The sequence below is a fragment of the Ursus maritimus genome, unplaced genomic scaffold, assembly GCF_017311325.1.
Source record: "Ursus maritimus isolate PB19 unplaced genomic scaffold, ASM1731132v1 scaffold_16, whole genome shotgun sequence".
Lineage (NCBI taxonomy): Eukaryota > Metazoa > Chordata > Mammalia > Carnivora > Ursidae > Ursus > Ursus maritimus.
In genome coordinates, this window is record NW_024424008.1 from 8,107,940 (window position 1) to 8,127,954 (window position 20,015).

A 20,015-nucleotide genomic window follows, 5' to 3' on the forward strand; every position below is an offset into this window, starting at 1 on the left:
GAGGGAGGGGGAAGGAGGGAAGGAAACTATTTGAGGAGATGGTTAATGTTAGTTTCACTATAGTAATCATTTCACTATGCATATGTATATGAAAGCATGTTTCACACCTTAATATACACAATTTCATTTTTTCAGAATAATAAACCCCATAACAGAAAAGGATATTTTACACTACAAAGTTATTCCCTTCTCTTTTAAAATTAATTTCTAGGATCCGCTTTTAAGATTAAAAAGTTACAAGGGAGGCTACAGAAAACATTCTGTCAGAGAACAGCAAGCTATCAACGCTGCACTTCAATGGGGTCATAAACTACAAATACAATTGCCGGATATTACCATCCCTAAAAATGAGGCATGCCCACGACTACCCACTCCAGTTCTGTCTTCTACTAGGTTTAGCTTGCTGAAGGTCAACCAACACTTCTCCTCTTTCCAATGTTATGAGAAGCAAAACTAGCTTTTAGTCTATGAAAATTCAAGTTTCATGCATCCTAGTACAAAATGGAGTCCTGAGAAACTAATTATGACTTTATTAAAATTTTCCTCTGTGGTTTTTTTTAAGCTACCAACACTTTCAAAATTCTGGAATTCTAATAGCATTGATTCTCTTTCCAAGACAATGAAAACCTACAGTTAAAGAAATTACATCAGGTTTACCATATCCTCAAGTAATCCTTGTTAACATAAGAAATCTTTTAATAAACTAGCCATTTGTACCAAAACTTTGTTTATACCCACAGAAATCCTACCCTAAAATCAGAAGCACCTCACTTACACAGTTACCAGTACATCTTTAGGTATTCTTATTTTAACACAACAAACGATATTTTATCCTATTATACTCACAAACCCTACTAAAACGTTCTTTTAATAAACTAGGGAGAATATACTCCCTTCAAAGATAACCACTAAAAGCCTAGCCCTAACCTCCACAGGATAGAAGAGTTTTGCGTTTTTGTGCTCCCACTCAGAGGCAATGAAGGAATACATTGTAGTCAGTTTCCCAGGAGAATGATCAGCAATATACCATATAATGCCAGAGCCAAAGGATGCCATAAAGACTGAGAAAGACTCTGAGTGAAGATTATAAAATAAATTCATGTTTTCACGTACTGTCTACCCATCCTACTCAAAACATACGTGAATGAGATTAAAAAAATAATAAAAAGAGAAAACAAATAAGACAAGAATAGGCATTAAATGAAGTAACTATCTCCCTAGACCAGAGAAGCAAACCTGCAATCAGAGTTAAACGTCAGAACACACTAGACTGTAGGTTAAAAAGAAGGCAACAGGAGGAGGATTCTGGGAAGATGGTAGAATAGACCGCCTCAGGAATCTGTCTCCCCATCTAGAGGATAACTGTTATCCCAGAATCTGCCTGCTGTAACTATTTTGGAACTTTGGAGACTGTTGAAGGCTTGCAACTTCCAGGGGAAGACTTGGAAGAGTAAATTGTGGTTAATTTCAGTCAATTTCAGCTCTTAGCAGATTAGCAGCTGTTCATCCTCCAGACACATGGCAGGCAGCTATGTGCATGTTCCTGGAGCAGCTTGCACAAGGCTTGTGGAAACCAAGGCGGGCAAAAGGACCCTAGCCTCCAAATACTGGAAATCTCTGTTATGATTGCTATTGCTGCTTCTGATCACAGAGGTGCAGACAAAGAAGCAGGCAACAATTCTGTTTTACCTCCCCCAACTGTTACAAGCCCCTCTAGCTGAAATGACTTCTAGGAAATTTAAGGAACTAGCACCCTTTTCCTCACCTTCATTTTTTTGCTTTTTTCCCCTTCAGGAGCTAGATATTAAAGACTAGAACATTCAAATGAACAACTATACCATGCATATATTGGAAAAATTAGAAAGTGATCGTGCATGCACAGGGAAAGGCTCAGGGAAAAAAAAAAACCAAAAACCAACTTGATAAGACCTTAAATTTAAACTCTCAGGCTGATCCTCAGCACAGGGACAGCCTACAACAATCAAACAAAAATAATATCAAAAACCAGCAAACCCTAGGTAAGAGGGAGAATTTGAAGTCCAGAGTTACCACATTATTAGACTAAAATATCTCATGTTCAACAAAAAATTACAGGGCATACCAAAAAAGTATGGCTCATTCAAAGGAAAAACTAAATCAACAGAAGCTATCCCTAAAAAAGAACTTACAGCGCATAAACTAGACAAAGACTTTAAAACAACGGTCTTAAAGATGCTCAAAGAACTAAAGGAAGATGTGGAGAAATTAAGAAAACAATGTGTGAACAAAATGTAAATATCAATAAAGAGATAGAAAACCTAAAAAGAAACCAAAAGCGAATTCTGGAGCTGAAGTGTGCAATAACTAAAGTGAAAATTTCACTTGAGGGATTCAATGGCAAGTTTAGGCAGGCATAAGAAAGAATCTATGAACTTGAATATAGGACAACAGAAATTAGTAAGTCTGAGGAAGAGAAAAAAAAAGATTGTAAAAAGTGAATAAAGCCTAAGGAATATGCTGTATGATACCATCAAGCAGAGTAACACATACATCATGTGAGTCTCAGAAGGAGAAGAGAGAACCGGGCAGAGATTTGAAGAAATAATGCCTGAAAACCTCCCAAATTTCTTGCCTTGCAAGAAATGCTCAAGGGAGTCCTGTAAGGTGAAAGGAAAGGACACCAGACAGCAGCCTGAAGCTGTCTGAAGAAATAACGATCTCATTAAAGGTATTTATGTGGGCAATTACAAAAGACAGTATTATTGTAACAATGATTGATAACTATACTTTTTGTTTTCTACGTGATTTAAAAGACTTATACATTTAAAGAAAAAAATTATCAGTGTAAAAACAAGTACTAGTATAACTTTGGTTTATAACTCCAAATCTTGTTTTCTACATAATTTCAGAGATTAACACATTACCAGTTTATATTTTTGGGCACACAATGTATAAAGACGTCATTTTGGGATATCAACAAGTGGAAAGGGGGGATGGAGCCTTAAAAGAGCAGTTATTGAAGTTAAACTGGTATAAATTCAAGTAAGAGTGTTGTAACTTTAGGATGCCAAATGTAATCCCCCCGGTAACCACAAACACAATAGCTACAGAATATACATAAAAGGAAAGGAGAAAGGAATTTAAACATTTCACCAAAAAAAAAAAAAAAAAAAACACAAAAAAAACAACAGAAGACAGCAACGCCGGAAATGAGGGACGAAAAAGCTATATACGGCACACAGAAAACAAAGAGCACAATGACAGAAGTCAGTCCCTCCTTATAAGTACTTTAGTAAATGGATTAAACACTCCAATAAAAAAAAAAAACCAGAGATTGGCAGAATGGATAAAAATACATGATCCAACTATATGATGTCTACTCACTTGAAATCCAAAGACATAAAAAGGTTGAAAGTAAAAGGATGAAAGATAACATTCCATGCATATAGCAACCAAAAGAGAGCAGAGGTTGCTACACTAATATCACACAAAACAGACTTTAAATCAAGAAAGGTCATGAAACAAAGAGGACATCACACATGAATAAAAGTTTCAATACAGTGAGAATATGGAGTAATTATAAATGTTTATGTACCTAAGGACAGACCATCAAATTATATGAAGCAATAACTGACAGAATTGAAGGGAGAATTAGACACTTCTACAATAATAAAGACTTCAATACCCCACTCACAATAATAAACAAAACAACCAGATAGAGTATGTAAGGAAACAAAGAAGGTTGAAACAGCAAAACTAACATAGATCTAAAGACATAAACAGAACACTATACCCAACAACAGAATACATGTTATCCTCAAGAGCACATGGGACATTTCCTAAGATAAACCATACACTAGGCCATAAATTCTCAATCGATTTTAAAAGATAGATATCATACAGAGTATCTTTTCTGTCAATAATGGGGAAAAGTTAGAAATTAATAAAGAAGGAAAAGTGAAAAATTCACAAAATTGTATAAATGAAAACACACTAAAACACACTTTTACACGACCCTAGCTCAAAGAAGAAATCACAAGGGGAACTAGAAACTACCTAGAGATTAATGAAAATGAAAACACAACATACCAAAAATTATGGGACACAGCAAAAGCAGTGCCAAAGGGAAAACTGATAGCTAAAAATGCTTATATTAAAAAACAAGGAAGATCTCAAATCAACAACCCAACTTTAGAACATAAGGAACTAGAAAAAGAAGAGCAAACTAAACCCAGAGCTAGCAGAGGGAAGGAAATAAAGATTAGAGCGAAAAGAAATGTGAAATAGAGAATAGAAAAACAGAGGAAATCAATGAAACCAAACGTTAGCTCTTCAAAAAGATCAACAAAATTGGCAACCCTTAAACTAGATGGACTAAGGAAAAAAGAGAGGATTCTACAGAAATAAAAAGGATTTTAAGAGAGTGCTATGAACAACTGTATGTCAACAAATTAGATAACCTAAATGAAATGAACAAATTCCTAGAAGTATAAAACCTACAAAGACTAAATCACAAAGAAATAGAAAATCAGAATAGAAGTATAACTAGTAAGGAGACTGAATCAGAAGAAAGAGAGAGAGAGAGAGAGAAAGAAAGAAAAGAGAAGAAAAGAAGGAAGGAAGGAAGGAAGGAAGGAAGGAAGGAAGGAAAGAAAGAAAGAAAGAAAGAAAGAAAGAAAGAAAGAAAGAAAGATAAAAGCCCTGGACTTGATGGCTTCACTGGTGAATTTTACCAAATATTTAACAAAGAACTAATACTGATCCTTCTCAAACTCTTCCAAAAACTTGAAGGGGAGGGAACACTTCCTAACTCATTCTATGACGCCCTTATACACTGATACCAAAGCCAAAGGCACTATAAGAAAGAAAACTAAAGACCAATATCCTTTATGAACACCAATGTAAAATCCTCAGCAAAATACTAGCAAACAGAATCTGTTTTTAAAACATTAAAAATCAGGGGCACCTGGGTGGCTTAGCTGGTCAGGGTTGTGAGATCGAGCCCCACAGTTCTGCACTGGGTGTGAAGCCTGCTTAGGATTCTCCCTCTCCTCTTCCCTCTGTCCCTCCACAACTCCCTCTCTCAAAAATAAATAAAATAAAACACTGAAAATCAAACTATATCAAGTGTTTTGAGAAAAAAATTAGTCTGCTCTTCTCCCCAAATGTATTTCTTACCCATAGTTGTTGCAAGCTAAGAAACTAATAAAAAATTTTTTTAAATTTAAATTTAAAAATAAGAATCAACATAAACACAGAAAATAGCCCTTGATCTCTCAAGATAGTTATCCCCATTGTTCTACAGGAAGAGGTTAGCAGAACAAAAAGCTCCAAGTATGCAGTCCGCCATTTCAAATAATTTTGCCAATGCTTCTGTAATAGCAATGGCCAGAGAGCTAACTGCACACAGCTAAATTCAGTTACATTTTAAACCTCTATGCTGATGAAATTTACCAAAAAGAACCCCGCCACATACACTAACTTCTTGGGTAGTATGCCCAACTCGTCTTCATAAATTTATTTCTTGAAAGGATAAAAATAGCAAAAACTCTAGGGGCAACAGTGTATCACAACAGGCTATTTGACAAGGTGTCCATATTTGCTCCATGTTTGTCCTCAAGCAAGGAGCCGCCCTTAAAGTCCACAATCTTTTCCTGCTCCTTCTCTCAAGCCACAGTAACCTTTTGTATCCTTCTTTCACTAGCAGCATTCTGCCAAAGACTACAGGAAGTAAATTAATACACAGAACTTGCCCTTAGCAATTTCAGTCTGAGTATTGCAAATGATTTTACCAACACCTCAAGTGGTTAGCTAAAAGTAGTCAAAAGCCAGATTTGATTTTACCCTAATATTTAAGGGTGTTTAGTGACTCTTACATGGCTTCTGTGTTTTCAGAGATTCATTTATTCTGTTTGTATAAATAGATATGCAACACATCTGTTATTTCTGGAGAATTACAAAGTGAATTTCACAAACCACGCTTAAAAATAAAACATTAATATTCCTGTAGGAAACTAAAAGTACCAAACAACTTGAAAAAGTTCAGGGCTCAAATCCCTTCAAAGTGTAAATAAGGTTATGCAATATTAGTTTCTTTCTTTCTTCTAACATTCCCCTAAACTAGATTACAAATTTACTTTGCATGTGCTTCAGGTACTGTTTTTCAAACTGCTGTCATATGATCAATCCACTTGAATTATTTTCCTTTATAATATTTCTCTATTGGGATGGCTCATCTGTATGCTCTCTAAATTTCACAAGTAATACTCAACCTTTTTGGCCAATCAATCCTTTGCCTAGAGGATGAATAATTCTATAAAGGTCATATCAGTGTCTTTGAAGGAAAAGAAGTTAATGTATTTAATTGGAAGATAACACACAACCATAGAATGTAAGCCCTCGAAGCGCCAGAACTTATCCTTTTCTTTTGGGCAGTGCCATAGTACCTGGAAGAGTGCTCAATAAATATTTCTCAACACATGGAAACTAGTATATCTCAAAATAAACTTCTAATTTAAAAACAGTATTTTATTAAATAATTAAATGTAGTAATAAATCCTTCTAGAGCACAGATTCTCAGTCATCTTATGGTCTAACTAAGGAAACATCAACATTCGCAAGATTGAGTGCTCCTGACAGAGGTGAACCACCAGACTAAAATATTAAAAAGGAACCAAAACACAACCACCATTTTTTATTTTTTTTTATTTTTTTTAAAAGATTTTATTTATTTATTCAACAGAGATAGAGACAGCCAGCGAGAGAGGGAACACAAGCAGGGGGAGTGGGAGAGGAAGAAGCAGGCTCATAGCGGAAGAGCCTGATGCAGGGCTCGATCCCATAACGCCGGGATCACGCCCTGAGCCGAAGGCAGACGCCTAACCGCTGTGCCACCCAGGCGCCCCCACCATATTTTTAAAGACTGTTTTAACACTGGCAAAACTGATAGAGGAGATCAAGTGTTCATATAAATTGCAATTCCATTTCTTTTTGAGGTATTTAGATACTCTCGACTACTTAGATATGTACCAATGACAAATAATAGCAAAAGCTATGGAACTTCCCAAAAAGGAAGCCTATAATAGCATCATTACCAAATATTACTATCAGACAGTTGGTAACAAAGATGTTTCACATATTCTGAATTTAACAATTAGCAGACTCTCTAATGGAAATTCCCTAAATAAGGCCAGATGCTCTAATTTTCAGTTGATTTTTAAATGTGCCTAAGTATATTGGCTTTTATAATAGTGCTTAATCTGAAATGTATAAGTTAAAATTAAATTCTCAGATGTTTGATCTTTCTCCAATTGTGCCTTGCCAAAATTTTAATGTAACAAAACTTCATTTTTTTAGGGCACCAGCAATATGCGATACGGAAAAAAAAATACACAGCTATGGTTTGAGACAATTAGATAAATGATTTTTAAAAATCTATTACCATTATTACAGATTCAATCAGGCTTGAAAATTGGCACTATCAGTGATGTTGTGTTCTAATCCATCCAAGTCACCAAAACAAACCATAAAATCTTTTTAGGCCCAACATCACCTACATAGTATTTCTGCTCATATTTAACGGAAATCTAATCATGAAGGGAAAAAAGGAAAATTCCAAATATAAGGCATTCTACAATACAAATGACCAGACCTATGAAAAAAATCAATGTCATGAAAAACAAAAAGGTGGAGGAAATATTCTAAATAAAATCAAGAGACATTATCCACCAAATGTAATGTGCAAACCTTAATTGGATCTTGGGAAAACAGCTTATAGACATTTCAGGAATAAATGAGGAAATCTGAATATAAACTAAATATTAGATATTACAGAATTATTATTCATTATCTTGGGTGTGATAATGACACTGTAATTATTTGGGGAAACGTTCTTGTTCTTAGAAGATGCAAAGCAAAGTATGTAGAAGTATGATGACTGCAGCTTACTTTCAAACAGTACAGCTTAGAAAAAAATGTGTATCGACACAATACTAATGTAGCAAAATGTTAGTAACTGGTTAATATAGAGGCAATTAATACTATTCCTTTTAAAAAAATATTATTCTGCAGTGTATTATTCTTTCAACATTTCTGCAGATTTGCAGTTTTTCCAAATAAAAGATGAGAGGAAAAAATGTCATTAGGTAAGTTTCTTCATATTTCTTTTTTTTAAATTTTATTTGATAGAAAGAGAGAGAGCATGAGCGCAAGTGGGGGGAGGCGAAGAGAGAGAGGGAGAAGCAGCAGACTCCCCACCAAGCTGGGAGCTAGGAGCCTGATGTGGGGCTTGATCCCAGGACCCTGAGATCAGGATCCAAGCCGAAGTTTGACACTTAACCAGCTAAGCTACCCAGGCGCCCGTCTTCATATTTCAATTCAATTCAGTAAAAAATTCCAAAATCTAAAGTTGGTTAACTCAATGAAAATTTCATTTTGTAAATCTCTTATGGCTTAAAGTAATAATTGATTCTTGTTATAGATACATTTTAGATAACTAGGATTATAAAGCAAATTTCAATAAAGTTGATCCTATGGCATGGATTTCTACTATAAAATCTGAGTTACTGTTGCATTTTTGAAGACTTAAAAAAGTTTTCAAAGACTTTAAGAGATAGTTTTTCAAAAAATTCTGGCATAATAAAAATAGTTAAGTAGTTATCCTAATGAAACAGTGGATGTTCTCATAGTGGGAGAATTTTTACAATGCTTCCCAAAGGCAAGAAGGTCCTCCCACTATTTTACCTCATACTATTTCCCAGACACATTAGGACTTGGAATACCTAATGATACATGCAAAGGTCCACAAATTTAATTGATCACTCTCTTTCCACTAGGGAAATCCATTATCTAACAAAGCCAGGTTACAACAATTTACAGAGATAAGTAAAACTGAGACACTAAAAACCATAAAGACCACCTTATACAGGTACACACAGATTGGGAAGCAATTTCATCTCCATATTCATTAGCGTATCTGACTAGCCTGAAAAGAAGGGAGGGGAGAATGGTCATCATTCTCCTTTCAAAAATGAAGGAAAAATACGGGGCGCCTGGGTGGCACAGCGGTTAAGCGTCTGCCTTCGGCTCAGGGCGTGATCCCGGCGTTCTGGGATCGAGCCCCGCATCAGGCTCCTCTGCTGGGAGCCTGCTTCTTCCTCTCCCACTCCCTCTGCTTGTGTTCCCTCTCTCGCTGGCTGTCTCTATCTCTGTCAAATAAATAAATAAAATCTTAAAAAAAAAAAAAAAATGAAGGAAAAATAAAAGTCAGAGAAGTAATTTTCCTAGTATCATCAATTTGATGTATTTTAGACGGAATATTCCTGCTTTGAATTAGTGTCCCGTTTCTTGTCCATAAAATGAAAAATATGTAGTCAGTGGCTACAGTAATAAATATAAATAAAGCAATAGATATCTACTCCCATTCCCCCCCAAATACCAAAAGACAACAGCCCACTATGAATATATTATATACAATATATGTAATGTTAGGAATATTTTATTTTGCAACATATTCCTCAGTCTATGAAAGAGAAAAGTCATTAGGAGTATCCTTTCTTAATGTCCCTTCCCACATTTCAACTTTTCTTCAAACAATGAAACCTCTACATAGCGTGAAAAAAAAAAAAAAACATAGCTAATCAATTCCATTAAGACACATATTTTTTAAAACATTTTAAGATCTCTAACCACTGACAACATCTCACAACCGCTGTCAGCATATACGAGAAGCTGGTGGTTGTTCTGTTGGCTTGAGGACACAACTACAACTCTTACATATTTCCAACAACAAACATTTAAAAGTCAGCTGAGTACTGTCTAAAAACCTTCACTGCCACTGTCTGCTAAGATCAAGACACTTCCTTCATGAAAGCTTGGAGAACGGTATCAGGAAAGGGGGAATATTTCTGGAGACAACACTGGGATATTCTGTTAAGAAATGTTACATTACTAATAAACTAAGGTGTAGACAGGTAACATAGTTTGGGAAAACAAGTAAGCTAATGGCTCTGGATCTAAAACTTACTCAGAACAGTCAGACTCTGAATAGGAAGTCATTTTAGAAATATCTTTATCAATTTATTATATTTATATTTCCCTTTTAAAATATGGTCAAGAAATATGTATTTTAAAATATCACTTCTAATTAATGCTGAAAGAGTTCTTTCAAAAACTGTAAGCAAATGATAAAGAAACCACAGTGTCACACACAGTTTAAATGGATTTTTTGTTGTTGTTAGAACAAAAATATGAAATTTCTCCTAAAAACTAGGCCGCAAAATATTTATAATTATATCATCTAATAGGAGCAATAGCACAGAGAAAAGCCACTCATATACTGCTGCTAAGAACATAAATGACTATTTTTTGCAGTACATTCATTAAGATTACTAACGCTTTAAAAACGTACAAAACTTTTTTTTTTTTTTAGATTTTTATCTATTTATTTAACAGAGAGACACAGCAAGAGAGGGAACATAAGCAGGGGGAGTGGGAGAGGGAGAAGCAGGCTTCCTGCTGAGCAGGGAGCCTGATGTGGAGCTCGAGCCCAGGACCCTGGGATCATGACCTGAGCCGACGGCAGACGCTTAACGACTGAGCCACCCAGGTACCCCTAAAAATGTACATAACTTCTGACCCGGAAATTTCACTTATAGGAACTGGTGCAAGGAAATAATCAGAGATGAATGTAAAGCAGTTCAGTCGAACAGTGTTTATATCAAAAAAGTAAAACTAGAAAAAAAACTAATAAATTTAGTTAAATAAATGTTAAATAAATGTTATGCCAAATAAAATGAAATATAATTATTCCAAATTGTAATATGCAGTTACTTCAACAATGATACAGGAAGAAAGATGTTCACTGTTATTGGTAACTAAAGAGAGAATACCCTGAACAAAACAATACATTTGTAAATTTTAAATATATATGTGAGTTGTATATATGTTCATTAAGAAGAACTATAAGGTTATATGCAATCTCTACAAGATGGGGGAACAAATTTTTTCTCCTATTTGATTTCCAGAATCTTCTACAAAAAATATGTTTAATTTATGTTATATCCATATGAAGGAAATTGTGCAGCTCTTCAAAACCAGATCAGGGATTGTATTACAGTATTCTGTGTGCTCAGAGCTGTTCTTTACAAAATTTTATTAAATTATAGTGAAATAATAAATATAAATATAAAACCTTTTTAGGAAATCACTGTATGAAATGTTTCAAAATAAACTGTGGGGTAAACTAATTTATTAATTTAATTAGAAAAACAGGACCAAGAATCAATGAATCCAACTCAAATAAGAGTTTGCGGCAATTTAGAGAAAACACAGGTTGAAACAGAGGCTGCAGACTCAAGAAAAAGGCCTCCAAGAAAATGGAGGTTTTGATGAACTACATATGTCATATTTAAAATACTGGAAAAACTGAGAAAAATACAAGAAGAACTAAAGAAATAGTGATAGTTTAGAAGAGTTAACATTGTTTAACTGTCAGTTCTTCCCAAATTGACCCAAGGATTCATAGCAATCACAATCAAAACCCCAAAACCCCAGGGAAATGAACAAACTGATTCTAAAAGGTAAATTTACGGAAATATAAAGGGCCAAGAGTAATGAAGACTCTAATACTACCAGCTATCAAGGTTTATTATAAAGTTACAGTAATTAAAACTGTAATATGGGCAAAAAGATTTCAAAAAGATACACTAGTGGAATAGAAGTCCAGAAATAGACTTACACATACACAGCTACCTACATATGCTGCTCATGGGAATGCAAAATTATACAGTCAATATGGAAAACAGTTTGACTATTTCTCAAAAAATTAAAAATAACCTTACCAAATGACCTGACAACTCCAGTCCTAGGTATACACCCAAGAATATGAAAACACAGGTCGAAATAATGACTACTATGTGAATGTCTATAGCAGCACTATACATAAGAACCAAAATTGGAAACAATCCAAGTATCTAACAATTAGCGAATAGCTAAACAAAATGGTGTGTGTGTATCCATACCATGGAATATTACTCACCAATAAAAGGAATGGATTACTGATACATGATAGAACATGCATGAACTTCAAAAACATTTGCTAAGTGAAAGCCAGGCAAAACTACATATTATTGTAAGGGTACATTTTTATGACATGTCCAGAAAGCGCAAATTTATAGAAACATAAAGCTGATGGTTGCCTTAGGCAACAGAGATTGACTGCAAACAAGTACAGAAAACTCACTGGATTAGTAGAAATATTCTAAATCTAAACTGTGCTGACAGTTGCATAAACCTGTAAATTTGCAAAAAAAACATTTAATTATATACTACAAATGGATGATATTTAATGATACATAAGTTATGCTTCTGAAAAGTATATAGCAAGGGAAAGCAAGCAGGAAGCTATAAATGAAATGTTTGGTAATGTACTGGTAATGGTCGAGGCCAGGTAACAGCCAATAAGAATTCCCTGTTCTAATCCCTACTTTCACACATGCTTGAAAATTTTTCATAATAATTTTTTTTAAATAAGAAAACAAATAACTTTTCCTAATTGGCAAAAGATTTGAACACTTTACCAAAGAACATGTACCAACAGCAAATAAACAGATGCTTAACATCATTAACTATTAGGTAAATGCAAATTAAAACCACAACGAATACCACTGTGAACCTATTACAATATCTGAAACTGAAGACTATATCCAGTGTTAGGGAGAATGAAGAACAACTGATACTCTCATATAATGCTGGTGGGAATATAAAATGGTACAACTTCTTTAGAATATAATTTGGCAGTTACTTAAGAAGACCCAGACAGTCTACTCCTATGTATTTACCCAAGAGAAATGAAACCACCTGTCCACACAAAAATGTTCATAGAACCTTTATTTATAATATCTAAAAATAGAAACAACTCAAATGTCCACCAAGAGGTGAATAAATTGTGGTATGTCCATATAATAGAATACTGCTCAGCACAAAAAAGGAGAAATAAATACACAACATAAATTGTAAAATAATTATGCTGATGAAAGAAGCCAGACAAGAAAGAGTATATACCGTATAATTCCATTTAATAGAATTAAAATTCTTAAAAATGCAGACTAATCTATAGCGATAAAATGTAGATTAGTGATTGCCTGAGTGATAATGAGGAAAAGACAATCACTGAGGGGCGGTGCCTGGGTGGCTCAGACATTAAGCGTCTGCCTTGGCTCAGGTCATGATCCCAGGGTCCTGGGATCCAGCCCCGCATCGGGCTCCCCGCTTGGTGGGAAGCCTGCTTCTCCTTCCAACACTCCCCTTGTGTTCCCTTTCTCGCTGTCTCTCTCTGTCAAATAAATAAATAAAATCTTAAAAAAAAAAAAAAAGACAATCACTAAGGGGTGAGTGAAGGGGAGGGATTATAATGAGACATGAGGAAACTCTCGGTGGCTATAGACATGTTCTTATCTTGATGGTGATGATAGTTTCACAAATATATAACTCAACAAGGCTGGGTTTTTTTTTTAAGATTTTATTTTTTTCAGTAATCTTTACACGCATAGTGGGGCTCAAACTCACAACCCTGAGATCTGGAGTTGCATGTTCTGTCTGAGCCAGCCAGGCACCCCAAAGGCTGTTTAAGAAAAAAGGCAGTATAGTGAACACCTGTGTAAGAGTGAGAACAGTAAGAGGGGAGGCACAAGAGGGATTTTGGGGGTGGTGGTAATGTTCTGTTTCTTGACCTGTATACTAGTTATATGGGTGTGTTCACTTTGAAAATTCATGGAGCTATAGTCAGGATTTATACACTTCTCTATATGCACGTTATACATCACTTTTTAAACAGCCTATTAAAAAGAAAATAAGATATTACTATACATTCCTCAGAATGTCACTATTTAACTTTAGACAATACCAAGTATTGGCAAAGATGTGGAGCAACTAGAACTCTCATACATTGCTGCTGAGCATGTAAACTGGTATAATCACTTTGGAAAACCAGTTGTAACTATTAAAGTGCTAACATACATATATACCCCGTGACCCAGCAGTTCTACTCCCCGGTGTTTACCTAACAGAAATGCATCCATATGACCACAAAAAAACATGTACAACAGTTTTCCTTAGAAGCAACAGTTAAAATCATCCAAAACTGGAAGCAACTCAAATTTTAATCATCAGTAAACTGGAAAACAAACGGTGATATATTCATTTGGTGGGTATTATATAGTAATGAAAAAGAATAAGCTATTCCTACACATAACAACATATATGGAAGCTCAAAACTTAATGGTAAATGAAAGAAATCAGACACAGAAGAGTGCACAGTACCTGATACCATTTCATTTAAATTCAAAAACAGTAAACAATCCAAAGGTAACTATTCTGATAAGAATCAGCATACTGGGGATACCTGGGTGGCTCAGTCATTAAGCATCTGCTTTCAGCTCAGGTCATGATCCCAGGGTCCTGGGATTGAGCCCCGCTTTGGGCTCCCTACTCAGCAAGCAGCCTGCTTCTTCCTCTCCCACTCCCCTTGCTGGTGTTCCCTCTCTCGCTGTGTCTCTCTCTGTCCAATAAATAAATAAAATCTTTAAAAAAAAGAATCAGCATACTGGTTACCACTGGAAGGTAGCAGTAATGACTGCTTCTTGGACCCTGGCAATGTTCTACATCTTAATCTGAATAGTAGCTACGGGACTGTGTTCACTTCATAAAAATTTATCAAACAGTATATTCAAGATTTGTCCATCTTACTGTATATATGCTGTATTTCAATTTCTAAATGTTTTTCTTTTAACCTCTACACCCAATGTGGGGCTTGAATTCATGACCTCAAGATCAAGTCACATGCTCTACCAACTAAGCCAGCCGGGCACCCCTATTTCAATTTTTAAAATCTACCCCCCCAAAATTTCAACCCTATACTGAGCCAGAGAAGGAAAGAAAAAGAAATAATTTAAATAGTCCAGCTGTCCTGACTACACCCCATCACCAGTGAGGGTATGTCCTCAGACAGCAAATGCAAATAATAAGCCTGGCATAATCACTGCATACTGGCAAAATCCACAGATAGAATGTCAAGTCATTCGAGGGTTTCTCTACCAATTGAGAAAAAGTAAAAACACTGTTGAGGCAGCTAAAGAAGAGTGTAGAGATGACTTTGTCTACATCATCAAGAAATAAACTGAAAAACTGGAAAAATATTGAAGAGTAAGAAGAACTGAGAAAATCACCTAAAAAGTATGACAAAGAGCAAGAAAAATCAGCACACTGACTCTCCACAAATGTGCTCACGAGCAGAGAGACACTGAACACTTTAATTCTGAATAGTATTCTTCTATGAAATTTTAAAATATACATTAGGTATCTTACAGAGTTTATAGATTATCATATAGAATTGCATAAACAAAACCAGGTATAATTTACTTAAAAGACATTTAAATTTTTCAAGAATAAATTAGACTGCTCTGTAAAATGCAATTCCACTGCACTGTATACATACATTTATACACAAAAATACATATATCTACACACAACACAAATATATGTTATAAACACACGAACACACATAAAAACATATATATATGCACTTAAGAGAACAAGAGATAGAAGTCTAAATATATTATCTAGAGCTAGAAAAATAACAAAGGCACTAAAATAGTGCCGAATTACACTGGAAAGAGTAGGCCAAAAGGAATGGCTTAGGAAGCTAATTTCTTATTTATTATAAGAAATTATCCAGCAATAATGTCTACAGTTGACAAATCATGAATCAGTTATAAGCACATTATTTAAAGATATGGAAATGATCACCAGGAGAACCAAAATAATCATCTACTTTTAATCTTTTCTCTGAGGATGGTGATTGCGACTGGGACAAAGGATTGCTAATTTTCAGGCAATTTAATGTACTGTCTTATATTTTTAATCATGAGCCTGCCCTATTTATTTGATTATTAAAACTTTAAATTATGTTCCAGATAAATACATTATACAAAAATTTTCACTTCCTATAACTTTTAAGAGCAGATCATATACTTTGGTCCCAATGGAAACATACATATAAAAGGCATAATAACTGGTTTATTGAGAGGATTACACCACATAATGTATGTAAAATAATCAGCAAAATGCCTAGTACAAGGATTCAATGAATTTTAGCTATCATTACTAGTACTTATTATATTTGTATAGAATAAGGTTCAACACTAATTACTAGAACTGACACTAATTCATTATGTAAAGTACTTGATTAATAAGTACTCAATAACTAATGACTGAATTAATGAATTAGTCTATCTAGCTTTCCAGAAATAGATAGTTATCTTCTAAGACTACCAAATAAAATATAGTTACCTTGTTAACTACAGTAAAATCAGAATAAAACTAAAATCAAAACCTGACATTTATACTTTTGGGTGCGGGAGGAGATCAATTTTAGAATTCTATTCCACATAGAAAGTAATTGCTTACAAGGGCCAAAATTTCCAAATCACGTCAGACTGTTTTTATACAAGGAAAAGTAGTTATTAATTCTTAACATATCTACAAAATGGTATGCCAACATAATTTTTTCTTGGCACATTTAGTTATCTGGGAGCAAATAAGATTCTAATTAAAATAAAAGCAGAAAATGGTTAAATTTCCCTAGAAATAGCACTATGCCATCCATTCAAAGTACATCATTCTCTATCAACAGGGTCCTAAATAGAAATAAATGCCTAACTGGATAAAATAAAATTAACTTTCCATAAGACTGCAGAGAAGAGGATATGTAAAAGAATGGATATACAGCTGACCCATGAACAATGCAGAATTACGGGCGCCGACCCCCAACGTAGTCAGAAATCCACATATAACTTTGACTCCCTAAAAATTTAACTACTAAAAGCCTACTGCTGACCAGAAGACTCACTGATAACATAAGCAGTCAAGTAACACATATTTTGTATATTATTATATACTGTATTTTTACAAAAAAGTAACCTAAAGAAAACGTTAGTAAGAAAATTGAGGAAGAAGAAATACATTTATAGTACTGTACATAAATTTACTGGGAAAAAAAAAACCATGTCTAGGCAGAACCATGCAGTTCAAACCCATGTTGTTCAAGGGTCAAGTATATATACTTATAAAATGTATGCATTATTATTTACACTTGTAAACACTTTACAAATTCTATAAATATTATCTTCTCTCCAAAGGTTCATAACCCTCACTGTAGTAAAAAGCAACTTACCTTCTCATCTAGAGATTCAAATGGAGTAAAAGGAGGATCAAAGTGAGACAGCCAGAAATAAAAAGAAAAACAGGATGCAGGGATAACAAAGTTTCTCTCCAACAACCGTAACTGCCTTTAAGCCAAGAAGAAGTATACCTAGAATGGTCACCTCAATGTCCAAGCTTACCTGTGCATACTCTCTTTCAATGGCAGCCTTCTTCTGACTGAATGTCCTAAAAACACAAATAAAAATTCATTACCAGAAATATAACAATAATTTTATGTAAATTTATCAACCTACCCTCAGATACCACCTGGTAAACTGTGTTCAGGGAAAGGACAATATTTTATTCATTTATATTCCTAGGAGTACTGTTGACAAAAACTCTGGAGTCAGAAAATCGAATCAACAAACATTCAAATCCTGCCTCCACCATGTACTAGCTGTATGACCTTGGTCAAGTCACTTGATTTCCCTGTGCCTCAAAACGTGGATAGTAACAATATCCACATCATAGGGAGAGTGTAAAGTTTACCTAATTAAAATATATTAAGTGCTCAAAACAGTGTCTAGCACACAGTAAAAGCTATATATGTTAGCTACTTTTATGACAATGGCTAACGCACAGTAGGCACTAAAAACGTTAACTGAACTTAACCAATGTAGAGGGAACTATAGAAAACAAGACAAAAATTAAATTTGGGGGGCACCTGGCTGGCTCAGTTGGTAAAGCATGTAACTCTTGATCTTGGGGTTGTAAGTTCGAGCCCACGTTGGGTGTAGATTACTTAAAAATAAAACCTTAAAAAAAAATTAGGGGTGCCTGAGTGGCACAGTCAGTTACACATCTGACTGTTGGTTTTGGCTAAGGTGGTGATCTCAGGGTCATGAGACTGAGCCCTGGTTGGACTCCACGCTCAGTGCACAGTCTGCTGAAGACTGTCTCTCCCACTGCCCCTCTCCCCCCCATGCACTCTCTTTCTCTCGCTCTCGCTCTCTCTCTAAAATGAATAACACTTTTTTTTAAGAAAAGAAGAACATCAAATTTTGATCAGCTTAGCAACATGAAAAATAGTCAAATCAATTCCTTCATTCCAGTCCTTTGTAACAAGAGTTATAAAACAAAGTACAAGGCCACTAAATTTGGTATGATGTGTGCAACCTTTCCATATGTGTATTATATTTTATACATTCTGTGGTAACGCTTTTCACATTTTAACATTCATGATATTGGGATTCATCTTCTAATAATGATTAGCAGTATTTTCTTCAACCTTAACAGTACATGAAATAACAGTACATCTTATAAACCATAGGCAAGGTAGTCAATGAAATATAGTCTAAGTTTAAAGACTTTTCTCTTAGGGGCCAGGTATCTGTACTCTTAAAAGCATTTCACTAAGATAGAGATATCAGAATAAAAAGTGAAAAATATGAAGAAAAGGGAGGAATTTGAAAAAAAAAGACAATTTAAGCTAAAACTTTCACTTTAACAATTATTTAAATTTACCAACATGACTATTCATTTCTTATATAAGAAAAACAACTAGGAGAAGAGAGGGAAGAAGAAAGGGGAGGTAAACAGAAGGGGGAAGGAACCATGAGAGACTATGGACTCTGGGAAACAAACTGAGGGCTTCGGCGGGGGGCGGGGGGGAATGGGATAGGCTGGTGATGGGTAGTAAGGAGGGCACGTATTGCATGGTGCGCTGGGTGTTACACGCAAGTAATCATGAAACTTTAAAAATATAAATAAATTTATTTTAAAAAAAAGAAAAACAACTATTTAAGATCTTACTACATTTGTCTTGAATAACTGTTACTTAGCCTTAAAAAGGAAGGAAATACTGACATACATGCTGTAACAAGGATGAACCTAGAGGACGTTACACTGAATAAGTCAGTCACAAAAAGACAAATACTCTAGGATTCCATTTATATGAGGTACTTAGAGTAGTCAAAATCATATAGACAGAAAGAATGGAGGTTTCGAGGGGCTGGAAGGAGAGGATCAGAAGTCATTATTTAACCAGTATAGTTTCAGTTTTACAAGATGAGGAGTTCTGGAGATAGATGATGGTGTTAGTTGCAGAACAATATGAAGTACTTAATACCACTAAACTGTACACTTAAAAATGGCTAAGATAGTACATTTTATGTCATACACATTTTACTACAGTAAAAAAAAATGGAAAAATAAAGTAGAGTGAGACCCTTTTCCTTAAGGGGTACTGCACATTTTAAAACATTTAACAAAGTCCTTTAAAATACAATTAGTCTACTGTCCTTAAAACATATAAACGATGTATTATATATGTATTTATATACTGTTTTATGTAACACACACACACACACACACCCCAAAATAGTAATTAAGTTTTCTCTGGGTAGTAGAATTACTGGTTTTCAACTTCCTTCTTTTGCTTTTCCTTTCTTCTATTTTCTGATATTTTAGTAAGAATACCTATCACATGTGAAAAAAAGTAAGTCCTTATTTTTAAATAAATGCACACACATAAACACATGCATACACCTTTTATGTACCCATGTTGTTTTACTAAAATTGTACCAGAAATTATTATGACTAGTACACTACCAAATATGTGATCTTCCCACCTACTACAAATATCCAGGCAAAAGAAACTAATTCAAATGAACTAACTTATACCTTCCCCACTAAAAAATCTGAAAACATACCCATATTTGGAAGGAGGTAGTATTTTTTATATTTTACAAAACGTGAAAGCAAATATATAAGCTATTCACTTAGTAGTATTTATTTAATACTTAATATTTATTTATTTAGCTTGAATGCTTAGATAT

At 34.5% G+C, this 20,015-nt stretch overlaps 1 protein-coding gene across 2 annotated transcripts in view; it reads right to left on the reverse strand.

Annotated features, from left to right (window-relative positions):
• Window positions 1–20,015, reverse strand: part of FCHSD2 (FCH and double SH3 domains 2) — a 266,698-nt gene that overhangs the window by 206,708 nt on the left and 39,975 nt on the right. For both annotated transcript variants that reach the window (XM_008707312.2, XM_008707313.2), the window contains exon 3: window positions 17,379–17,424. In XM_008707312.2, coding sequence (XP_008705534.1) covers window positions 17,379–17,424 — 46 coding nt within the window. The remainder of the gene's footprint in view (window positions 1–17,378; window positions 17,425–20,015) is intronic.